Source organism: Drosophila novamexicana, unplaced genomic scaffold (genome assembly GCF_003285875.2).
Source record: "Drosophila novamexicana strain 15010-1031.04,08,12 unplaced genomic scaffold, DnovRS2.1 tig00000193-arrow-pilon, whole genome shotgun sequence".
Taxonomy (NCBI): Eukaryota; Metazoa; Arthropoda; class Insecta; order Diptera; family Drosophilidae; genus Drosophila; species Drosophila novamexicana.
This window is the reverse complement of record NW_020824787.1, coordinates 1,538,801-1,551,204: the sequence shown is the minus strand read 5'-3', so window position 1 is coordinate 1,551,204 and position 12,404 is coordinate 1,538,801. Positions and strand designations below refer to the sequence as shown.

Here is a 12,404-nt window from a genome sequence, read left to right as displayed (position 1 = left end):
GATTTTAATATAATATATAATTATATAAAATATCATATATATTACCTTTAATTACATAAACTTTTAATTGTGTAATATCAAGAAAAATAATGCTGGTTTTTGGCGATCTTTCCATTTCATAAATGTTTTTGGCTAAGCCTCGAGCCAGTCAAACAAATGTTTTTAGAGTAAAATATTTACTTTGTCTTCAATACAAACTTAATTATATTATATATATATTATATTATATTATTATTCGAAATTTATTACTAAAATAATTAAAAAACTTTGAACTCTTATAAGCATTCTGAACAGTTGTGATATTAATTTAGGAGCACAAAAATTACTGTTTAGATTAAATAGTATAAATAATAGTATAATATAATCGTTAATCAAAACGCTATAGAAGCCATTAGTTGTCTGATTTTAATATAATATATAATTATATAAAATATCATATATATTACCTTTAATTACATAAACTTTTAATTGTGTAATATCAAGAAAAATAATGCTGGTTTTTGGCGATCTTTCCATTTCATAAATGTTTTTGGCTAAGCCTCGAGCCAGTCAAACAAATGTTTTTAGAGTAAAATATTTACTTTGCCTTCAATACAAACTTAATTATATTATATATATATTATATTATATTATTATTCGAAATTTATTACTAAAATAATTAAAAAACTTTGAACTCTTATAAGCATTCTGAACAGTTGTGATATTAATTTAGCACAAAAATTACTGTTTAGATTAAATAGTATAAATAATTACTTAAAACTTAATTTTTTAATTTTTTCACTTTTTTTACTAAGACTTAAAACTGTGTACCACTTTATTTATTGCTCATTTATTTGCTAATGTATGCTTATTTTTTTATTGCTCATACTCTCCAATTCAGGCAAAATATAAAATCATTGGAAATAATTTAACAAATTTGACTTAACATTTATGGTATACATTTAACTTATATTAGCTTTTATTTTATATATTCTTTATTTTTTAGACTTATAATCTTACAGCTTTTATTTATTGCTCGTTCTTAATTTGAAAAAATAATTTCAATGATAGATGGGACTTTAATATTTATTGTGCAAAATAAATATACAATAATATAATATATATGACATAATAATAAGAAAATTTTATATACATATATCATATATAAAAATATATTATTGTATTAGATACAAAATATATTGACCAAATTGTTTATTGTTGATGGCTTATTAATTAGAATTCTACAAATTTCTCAAATTATAAACTTTAAAAAATTATTGAACATTCAGCTAAGCTTTAAAAGTAAGCTTCTTATACACACGACTTCAAAACATTATTATTTGTATTTCTCCAAGCCGTGCATGGTTTTCTTTTAATATATATAAACTTTTTTCAAAGTCTGTCGCTTCGAAAAAGTTTTAAAAGTGTCCATTTTCTTATATGCAATCCTCAAGAAAAGCTCAATTCACGCATGAGCCAAAACTGCGCTCAGAGCATGGAGACGCCGTTTGACTCAATTAGTCTGTGCGTGCATGTGTGTGTGTGTGCGTGTGTGTGTGCGTGCGTGTGTGATGTGTGCTTACGCTCAACTGCTGAGAGTGAATGAGCGACTCAGTCGAAAGCAAAAACTGACGACGCGCTGGCTGCCAGTGGCAAATGGAACTTCAGACGAGATGGATGCGTGATCATCATCAAACTAATGATGATCATCAACAACAGTTAAACTTGCAGAGAGGGAGCAAGTAAGAGAGACAAAGAGAGAGAGAGAGAGAGAGAGGGCGTTTGAGAGGGAGAGAGATAGTGAGTGCTGAGAGCTGAGAGCGCTCGTTTCCACTCAGACGCGACGACGACGTTGGCAACGATGAGAGCCGAACGCGTTCGGCTCGCTTTGCTTGGCGTTCGTGCGCGTTTTACCTGTAATCAGGCAGAGGTAGACAGAGAGGCGTTAGTTGTTCCACAGCGCTGATCGAGTCGAAAACAGTATTTGCTGGCCCGTTGCCCGACGCCCAAAAGCCAAATGAAAAAGTGTGCCCAACAGTTTTTGGCGTAAAGCAAAAATAAAAAACTAACTACAACAAAAAACGGCTCCAAAATTAATTTGTTGTGCGTGTGTGTATCTGTGTGTGCGTGTGTGTGTGTGTGTGCGTTTAGCTGGAATGTCAGACTGACAAGTTGTAAAGGGAAACCCTGAAATACAAAAGCAGCAAAAAAGCAGAAGCTCAATAAATATCAAATCAATTTAAAGCAATGCAAACAAACAAAAGATACAGCCGCAAAGTTTGAGATACAGATAAAAGAGCTCTATGTGAAGTGCGCGCGGATTTGCATAGCCAACAACGACAACAACAACAACAACAACAACGGCAGCAACGGCAGCAACAACGTAAAGAAATCGTCGAAATTAAACGTTTCGTGCGACTCCGTTTGCATTTTTATTTTGGCTTTTGGTTTGTTGTCACTTGGAAAATATGTGGATTACTGTGCCGTCAGCAGAAACTCCAACAACAACAACAACAACAGCAACAACAACGGTAACAACAGCAACAACAACAGCAACAACAACAACACGAGCGCGCTGCAAGGGCGAGCGCGTGAACAAATCGCAAATTGAATGTAAAGTTTGAACAACAAGAACAACAAACAAGACAGTGCCAATGCTTAAAGTATCTAACAGATACGTAACTCCTGTGTCATGTGTCCTGACAACAACAACAATAAAAACAACAACAACAACAACAACAACAACAAAAACAGCAGCAACTGCATTTACACACAATCAGTGCCAGCGGCTGCGCCTGCGCCTGGAATGCGGCAATAAAATTTTTAACAAGAATTTCATCTATTTCATTTACAATTATCGCAAGCGAAAAAACGCAGCGACCAAACTGAGATTTAACGCATTTATTATCACATATTTACAAAGACCGTGATTTCATTTTTTTTCTTCTTCGTCTGCCCCGGCCCGTTGTGCAACACGCGGCTGCACGGTAGCCGCTTGCCACTTAAAACAGCTGTAAATTGTGCAAATATATCTAAGGCAGAGTGAGAGAGAGATAGAGCGAGAGATAGGGAGTGCGAGGGAGAGGCAGAAAGAAACCAAAGCAACAACAGCTGAGATAAGCGCACAGCCCGGAAAACCGACGAAATAAATGTAAATGTCATAAATTCATCAAATCACGTTTGCTGAGGGCCCTGCGAGAGCCAATCCATCAAAATACGCGGCTTACAAATTAATAACTAAAGAAATAAAGTGTAAAGTAAAAAAGTATAACGATATATAACTCTACACACACAAGTCTAGATCCCGAGATACGACAACATAGGAAACTATATAAGACTGAGGTGAGTTCTCTGTTCCCATGTGTGAGTGTGTATCTGTGTGTGTGTGTGTGAACTGCAACAATCAGCCCACAGCCCCCGCCTCAAAGGCTCAATTCTCGCTAAGCTTAGGTAAATTGTTTCCTGTGAGAACCTCACACAAAGACAAACCAAGCAAGCAGGTCGCATCGCCGAAAACTAAAATGCACGACTACCAGATACTCTGCAGCCTTCCCCACGCTCAGCTATTATTTCTTATTCCACACAATGTATAAGAAATGCATCCTTCAATAACTTCGGTGCTTATAGTCCGTTCTTGCTGAAATTTACAGGACTTAAGTACGCCAAGGCACAAGGCTATACATTTCATAATAATTGGTGTTCCAATTATGGGGTTATAAGCTTAAGACGACGTATTCAAAAAATGATATAAGCTTAAGCTATAAATACTCTACGATAAACCACAAATAATGTTTAAAAACTGGGGAAGTTATCAGAGAATAAATATTAATACCTTTTTGACTTCCTTTTGATGCAGATCAAGAATGTATACTTTAAGGGTTCGGAGATGCTTTCCATTACCTGTTACATGCACTTGCCCAAAACCTCAGACCCTTCTACTCACTTTCAATGGGTACAGGGTATACAGGGTATAGCCACATGATCAACAAGAATTACACAGCCCCCGGCACTTAACCCCTGCCAATATGCATAGTCAGTGGTTAGAATTTCACGTGTTACCATTTCAGAGTTTCATTTGATATTGGTAAATGTGAAAATGAGTTGGGCTTAATTTCTGTTTTATTTTGTGGGGGCATTTTACATAACTTTACGAAGGGTCAAATGCGGAATGCAGTGCAATAAATAAATGCAATATGCTCGTGTGTGTCGGATACTTAATTTTTATTAACTTGAAATATAAATATTGGTTAGCTGCACAATACTGAAATGTCTAAAATAATATATTTCTATTAACATTTTAAATGTTTTATGTATAGATCACAACTTCTCTATAAGTTCTTTATTCAGATGAATTGATATAAGTCTGAAGTAATGCGAATTATCAGGGTATATAGGATATGGAAAGGTCGCCATTATAAAAGTATATAAATATATTAAATATATTAAATATATAAAATATATGAAATATATAAAATATAAGAAGAAGAAAAAATCATTTCTAGCTTTAATATAACCCAAGGAATCGGTTTAATTAAAGTTAGTTCGTCCTGCTCAACTTATATCTTTCATATGACACAAATATTTGTTATCTGCATGTATCTTAACAAATTCTATCATATTTCATAACAAATTAAGCCGAGATGGCGAATGCCTTGTATTCTCTTCGAAGCTTTAACTGGTTGAGAATTGCAAGCGCCAGGCGACGCAAGGCGCACAGCACACTTGCATGCTTACACTTTCCTTCCGTTTTACGCTTCTCGTCTATTTCTTATATTATTCTCTATTTACACCCACTTTTCGGGTCGAAAGGGCGTGATATGCAACTGGCACATGGAAATAATTTAGTTGAAATCCCGCAACTCGCTTCGATCAAAATATTTTCACGCATTCGAGTGCGTAATAACTCTCATAACATATCATAATCGTCATAGAGGAGGGCAGGGGGATTCCGGGAATGAACATTGCTGGCTGACAATAAAGTACCGTTGGCCCGCTCTCGAGTGTGTCGGCAATGGCACAAAGGCCACAAAGGCTGTCGATGTCAATGTCCTGGCCCATAAATTACAAACTACATAATATGAATTGTATGCGTATTAAATGCCTCAACTAGTGCCATTGTATCTAAGCATCTTTGTGCAACAAACTAACTGTGAGAGCGTGCTGTGTGCCCTTCTCTCAGGTGTGTGTGTGAACATATTGTGCTGTCTGTGTGTGTGTGTGTTTGTGTGTGTGTGTGTGACACACATCTTTAGGTTCTACTATGTCATCTATTGCCCAATCGAAATGAAAACTTGCAACGAAAATATGTGTCAATTTGCGCAAGAAATTTGCGTTTGCGTTTTGCGTTAACCCAAAATTAAAAAACGATTAAAAAAAAAACAAAAACAAAAAAATAAATGAAATTTGAACTTTTCCCAAAGCTTGCGGTTTTCTTTAGCCATAAGGTTGAGGCTCGAAGTTCTGAATCAACGCTCGCTCGGAAATTCCCGCATTGCATTCAGTTCTCGCCCGCAAAGGGGAAACCCCCGACCAGGTAGTCCTGCGGCAGACGAACCAAGCACCCAAAATTCTGGGAACATATACAAAAAAAAAAAAACAAACAACAAATTATGTAAAAATTCATAAAGCAATTGATAAACAATAGATAAAAATCCAATAACCAATGCATAATTATGAAAATGTTCATTCAACCTCGTCCCACAGACTCTGAGGGTAACACAATTTTCATTTAGTTTTTATCTTAGGCGTTAGATCTGAAAAGGAAAAACCCCCGTCGCTGGCCGAGGCACCCCCCAGCGTGTGCCAACCAAATTGTTGTTCTTGTTCTCTTTTCATTTATAACGAAATCTGAAATTCCTTTGCGCCTAGCGCCTGGTCATATAACAAAATTTTTAGTTTTTTTAGTACTAGATAAGATTTTAATCTTTATGTGAAAAACAACATGTAATTTGTTGTGCCACGGAACGGTGTGCGTGTGTGCGTGTGTGTGCGGCACGTAGACCTGCTTAAGGTGCCTGCTACGGACTCATCTTGAGATAGCATCTCACAAATTTATTGCCTATAACCGAAAACCGAAATCTATATAGAATACTTTTAATAATTTTCATAAATTTTCCAAGATAAAAGCAGTTTGATTTTTTCTTCAACTTTTTGGAAAATGCCGCCTGTATATAAATCAAAGGCCGATAAGTTCGTTTGTCTCACACGACAAAAGAAAAAAAAAAAAACTTGAGAAATGAGAAATGACGAAAAATTATGACGGCCCCGTTTGCTTCTCTAATTTCTCCTGCCCAGCCCCCCGCACCCGCCCACCACACCCCACCCCGCTCACTTAACATATTATTGAACCCACTTTCTGTAGTTGTCCGTGTGTGCATGTGTGTGTGTTTGCGTGTGTGTACCTGTATTTGATTTGTATTGAATTTCTAAGCGTAGACACAAATCGCTGCTGCCTACCACAGATCGTGTGTCAGCGCGCCGAAAAGGTGCAATGTCCGCGGTTGCAACACCACGAAAAAATAAAGAAAAAATCACTCAAATTGAGCACAGAGCTGAGCTGGGTGGGTTGGCTGGGCGGCGGGAGGAGTGTTGGCTTGGGCCCAGCCAATGAGCCACAGCTCATTTTCGTAGCTTCTGCTTGCTTGCTTTGCGGCAGGACGCACCTTTCGCCGGCCATAAAACTTGGCTTAAGGAAGCTGCCGCTGACGCTGCTGCTGGCGTTGCTGTTGCTGCTGCTGCTGTGCTACCTGGCCCAAGTGCTCAATGCGCTCTCACGCTCAAAAACGCACTCACGCGTCGCGTCGAGAGCGCGCTAACAACGCAGCCGCAAACGTATTTGCCTTGCTGTGTGTCGCGTGTGTGTGTGCGTGTGTGTGTTGTGCTCAGTCTCTATGGTTGTCCCGCTCTGACACAGGCCTTGCGCGAGCATGCGCGCTCATTGAGCGCAGCCAAACAGCTGCGCGCGTTCTCTCAGCTACTATGCTCTCTTTGAGTGGCAAGCATATGAGCGTTTTTACGCCATGCTCTGTGAACGGCGCAGTCAACGTGTGCGTCGACGCCGACGTCGGCGTCGTTTTAACCCTATCGACAAATGCTTAACAATTTCCTATGTTTTTGTATCGTTTCAGAGTTGCAAGCGACCATGCGCGCATGGCTTCTACTCCTCGCAGTGCTGGCGACTTTTCAAACGATCGTTCAAGTTGCTAGCACCGAGGATATATCAACGAGATTTATCGCAGCGATAGCGCCAACAACAACAACAACAACAAGAGCAACAAAGGCCATAATAAATAGTAATATAACTAAAACAACAACAACTACGACAGCATTAGCAAAAGCATTTAAGCCATTCAACGAGTTACTACTCAGCAACAACAACTACAGCAGTGATAGTGATATTAACAACAACAACAACAACAACAACAACAACAACAAGAAAAACAACAAAAACAACAAAAGCAAGCATAGCAAAAGTGCCGCCTTGAAACAGTTTAACGAAGTGCATAAAACAAGAACAGACCAATTAGAAAATTCCAAAAATTCCAAAAATAAGCATAATAAACAGCATAAGCATAAACAATTAACTAATCATAATACAACAACACCAGCAACAACAACAACAACAATGGCCAAAAAGGAGCTGCAACAACAGCAACAAACCGCCATTGCGAACGTGTTTGCCCTCAGCCCCGCCTCGAAGCCCGCCCCCAGCTCCAGTTCCAGCTCCAGCTCCATTCCGGATTCGAGCAATACGAATACGGACAGCGTTTTGGGTGAATTCGAAATGCCGGGCATTGCGGACGCGATCATCGCCGAGGACGAGCCGGCCACATATAGCAGCAAGGAGATAATCAAGGACAAAGTGAAACCGGATCCATCCACTCTAGTCGAAATCGAAAACAGTCTCCTGTCGCTGTTCAACATGAAGAGGCCGCCAAAAATCGACAGATCTAAAATCATAATACCGGAGGCAATGAAGAAGCTCTATGCCCAAATTGTGGGACACGAAATTGATTCCGTGAATATACCCAGACCGGGACTATTAACTAAATCAGCGAACACTGTGAGAAGTTTTACACATAAAGGTGAGTTGCGCACATCATCTAGATAAACTTTGGATAAGCCTTAGATAAACATATGTGCTATAGAGGTTGATAAATGGTTCCAAAGTGGAATAGTATCCGATTTGACAGCCGATTAGCTTGGTTATACGAAAGTATGATGGAGTTGGGGATTATTAGATAGATAGATATTAGATAGATAGATAATACAAGTTTTACTCAAGCGCATCAAAATAAATATTAACAATTTCATGTATTTTTGATATTTTATTAATGTAAGTTTTCAATTCCTAAAAACCTAGAATTGATCTTAAATGTTTATCAAACTTAAATAATGTAAAGTTTGGTGGTAATCCTGGATCTAAATTTTGTGTTCAAAGGAAAAACTAGTTAGAGATTTCTTAGATTAGTTTGCGAGCCCAAGAGTTGGGAATGTGCCAAACATGAATCAGATTTTATTAACCTTAGAAACAAATATTCAAAACTAACCTTAAAAACTCAAAAACTAACCTCTAAAGCCAATCTTAAAAGCAGACCTTTAAATCAAACCTTAAAAACAAAACTAAAAGACAAACCTTAAATAGTACTTCTAAATTGTGTAAAAATGGTAACAGAGGGGGATCATAGAACAAACTGTCTTTGAATACTTTCCCCATCAAAAAACTCTTAACTATCTGAAGATAAAAATTAATATTTTCTTAAAGATGTTAACGTTCTAGAAGAAAAGTGTAAGCCTCACATATTCTCTTATATTATCGAAATTCAATGGTATATTCAGGAACCGTAACTTATATAAAACTGAACTCTAGATTTTCGTGTATCTTAAAGAAAAAAAAAAACGAAAATTTATTTTTAGAAAATTTAATAATTCAAGGATATTTATAAGAAACTCTCAACAAATTCCTTAAATTAAAGTATTCCAGTTTAATATTCTCCCGTTTTAATATTAAAAAAACTCGGCAAGGCATTATAGGGACGGTGGGGGGGGGGGGGGGGGGGATAATCTAAGACTCAAACTGTTAGTTAAATGTCGTGAACCGTTTTTGCACCTGCTTGCAGCCGTGTGGCAGTTGCAACATTTGCACTGCCTCTTGGCTGAGAGACTCTCTGCAATGCTTTTGAGCAACGCGTACTTTCCAGCTAGCAAAACGCGAATGAAGAGCACGGCAGGATTTTCCCCTGAAATTGTGGTTCATCTAAGCGATTTGCATACCTGGACGCATCTCGAAGATGCAGCGATATATTTTTCTGGGCATCATTCACGCAAGAGCTGTGGAAATCACGCGGAAATTCCGCAGCATTCAAATGAAAGGTCGCCAGGCGAAAGGGACATGCGCCGTGTCCCTTTTACCTGAGACGCCGTTCACTCTTAACCCAAATGTGACCTTGAAATTTTTCTACGGAATTACACCCGGAACGTTTAGCGCATGCGCCAAATGGCTTTTATATTGTGTTTGTAAAAATAACAATTATTATTAAAGCGTATTTCGCATTATTTTCCACAGGATTAGAGGGATGAACAATAAAGCAGTTAGGCCCAGATAGCACACAGATACACACGCACACACACACACACACATAGATAGCTGGCTGATCAGGTAGCACTGCCAAGTGTCTAAAGCCAAGTGTCTAAGCCGAGCAGCGCATTCGAGTTCGTCTCGGTCTAGGTCTCGGTCTCTGCCTCTGTGTCCGTCTAGATCTCGGTTTTGGTCCTCCCGGTTTCGTTTTCCTGCTGCGGCTCAGAGAGAATTTACGACTTGTCTCTTTGTTCGTGGTACTTGAGTTTTCTTCTTCTATTTTTCTATTTTCCGTTTTGTTGTTGTTGTTGTTGTTGTTGCTGGTCTCTTGGTGGTTGCTGATTCAAATTAAGATTTTGTGCCGAGCCACCTTTGCACCTTGCACCTTGCGTGGCCAGCCGCTGCGGATCGTACCCTGTGTGTGGGTGGGTCAGGTCTTTTGCATAGGCGCCAGTCGTAAAAGTCGGCTCGACAAAAGTGACCGAAGCAACCGCCCCGGGCAACTGGAACGTGTGATTTTCGGCTCGCTGCTGCTTCTTCTTCATTTGATACCCTTGCAGAGGGTATTTGAGATTTGTTATGGTATGTGTAACGCACAGAGGATGAGGGAATATTTGAGATCTGTAATATATACGCGATACTCTCATGATCTATGCTAACTAGTCTCTCATTTTAAGCTTCTATCATGTAACATTACATAGGTCTATTTGTATAGAAACTGGAAGGATCTAACCATTAGATCATACGGGAATAGCTGTCTGAAAGTAAAGTTATTGTTGAAAAGGGTTTTTGTTTTTTAAGATATCCAATTTTGGTGTTCAAGAGTTTTACTAAGCTCCTTACAAAAGAACAAAAATAATCAAAAACGAATCATAATCAGGCTATTATATCAGATAGCTCTAGTGGAAGAATCGGTTCAAATAATAGTTTATGTATAGATATATTCATAATCAGACTATTATCATCATATAGCTCTAGGAAAGAATCGACCGACTTTTTGTATAGACAAACCTAATGTGCTTCAAGATATCTTGACCAAACTTTCGAAATGCGAACTTCTCAATTCACCTCGCCTGTCAGCCAAGCCGTAAGCGACATAGGTTAAAAGTGTGTTTAAACTTCAACATGCCTTTATTTTGTGTTTAATTTATATTTAGTCTAGTTGCATTTACTAAGCTGCAGCCTTGTTTTTTGTTGTATGTGTTGCAGATAGTAAAATCGACGATAGATTTCCACATCATCATCGGTTTCGGCTGCACTTCGATGTGAAGAGCATACCCGCCGAGGAGAAGCTGAAGGCCGCCGAGCTGCAGCTGACGCGCGAGGCGCTCAGCGTTAGCCCAACGGTATACCGGACCCGCTACCAGGTGCTCGTCTACGATATCACCCGGGTGGGCGTGCGGGGCCACAGGGAGCCCAGCTATTTGCTGCTGGATACGAAGACAGTGCGTCTGAATAGCACCGAAACGGTGAGTCTGGACGTGCAACCTGCCGTGGATCGGTGGCTGGCTACACCGCAAAAGAACTACGGCCTGCTGGTGGAGGTGCGGACGATGCGCTCCCTCAAGCCGGCGCCGCATCATCATGTGCGCTTACGCCGCAGCGCGGACGAGGCGCACGAGGATTGGCAGCACAAGCAGCCGCTGCTCTTCACCTACACGGACGATGGCCGGCACAAGTCACGTTCCATACGTGACGTCAGCGGGCGGGAGGGGGGCGGCAATGGTGGCGGCGGTCGCAATCGTAGGCATCAGCGACGCTCGAGACGCAAAAATAATGAAGATAATTGCCGACGGCATTCGCTGTATGTGGACTTCCAGGATGTCGGCTGGAGCGATTGGATTGTGGCGCCGCCGGGCTATGATGCATATTATTGCCATGGCAAGTGCCAGTTCCCGCTGGCCGATCATCTCAATTCCACAAACCATGCGGTTGTGCAAACCTTAGTCAATAATCTCAATCCAGGGAAGGTACCAAAGGCGTGCTGTGTGCCCACACAGCTGGAGGGCATCTCGATGCTCTATCTCAATGACCAAAGGACAGTTGTGCTCAAGAACTATCAGGATATGACAGTTGTCGGCTGTGGTTGTCGATAGAGACACACCCACACAGACAGACACTGAGAGAAAATGAGAGAGCGAGTGAGAGCGAGAGAGAGAGAGAGAGAGAGAGAGCATCAAATGCTGTTTGGTTCCAAGCCGTCAATGCTTTAAACACAACGCAAACAAAATGGACTGAATATTTGAATTTTAAGTGTAAATTGTAGACTTTAATTGTATGTAGAGCGAAATGCAGCCACGCCCACCCAAACTACCCCACCATCCTCCGCCGCCAGCAGCAGCAGCAGCCAGCAGCAGGCAGCAGCAGCGCCCGACAAGCAGCAGCCGCCGCGCCTCTGTCACTTTCCACAGCCAGGCTTTGGAAATGTTGCACAGAGTCCAACGTGTTGAGACGCCGCGACCAACCAACTGTAAATAGCCGCAACCACGCCCCCCATATACCACCCCCTCCCAATACTGTCCCCCCGCCCCAGAGTTTGTCGCCTCCTGCAGCCATAGTAGCAGTCAACAAAATGCCATAGACCGCACTTTGAGATACTTTTGTATCGTGCAGCTCGCACTGCTGAATTGAACAAATTGTATAAAAGCTAATGCTAAGCTATAAATATATATGAATATATGAAAACTGGGTGAAAAGCGCGCAGCTTTGCCCAACAGCCTAATTGTTAATAACTAATGAAAAACAAATAAAAACAAAAACAACTGTAAAAACGAATCAAGAAATAAATCAAATGCTAAAAAGAGCTTGAAATTATGTAGAGACCAGCACAAAAATATATTATATAAAT

General features: G+C 40.0%; 1 protein-coding gene across 1 annotated transcript; it reads left to right on the top strand.

Moving 5' to 3' along the window:
• The first annotated feature begins 3,262 nt into the window (after positions 1–3,262).
• Positions 3,263–12,083, top strand: LOC115758602 (protein decapentaplegic). Its single transcript, XM_030699326.1, has 3 exons — positions 3,263–3,321; positions 7,107–8,063; positions 10,766–12,083. Exons 2-3 carry the CDS (start codon positions 7,121–7,123, stop codon positions 11,650–11,652), a joined length of 1,830 nt encoding a protein of 609 aa, XP_030555186.1. The 5' UTR covers positions 3,263–3,321; positions 7,107–7,120; the 3' UTR covers positions 11,653–12,083.
• Positions 12,084–12,404: the final 321 nt, after the last annotated feature.

Excerpts from the sequence above, each read along its gene's own strand:
- LOC115758602 (XM_030699326.1), top strand. The coding sequence starts at position 7,121 with ATGCGCGCATGGCTTCTACTCCTCGCAGTGCTGGCGACTTTTCAAACG. Across the intron at positions 8,064-10,765 it reads GAGAAGTTTTACACATAAAG|ATAGTAAAATCGACGATAGA; the intron begins GTGAGTTGCGCA and ends TATGTGTTGCAG.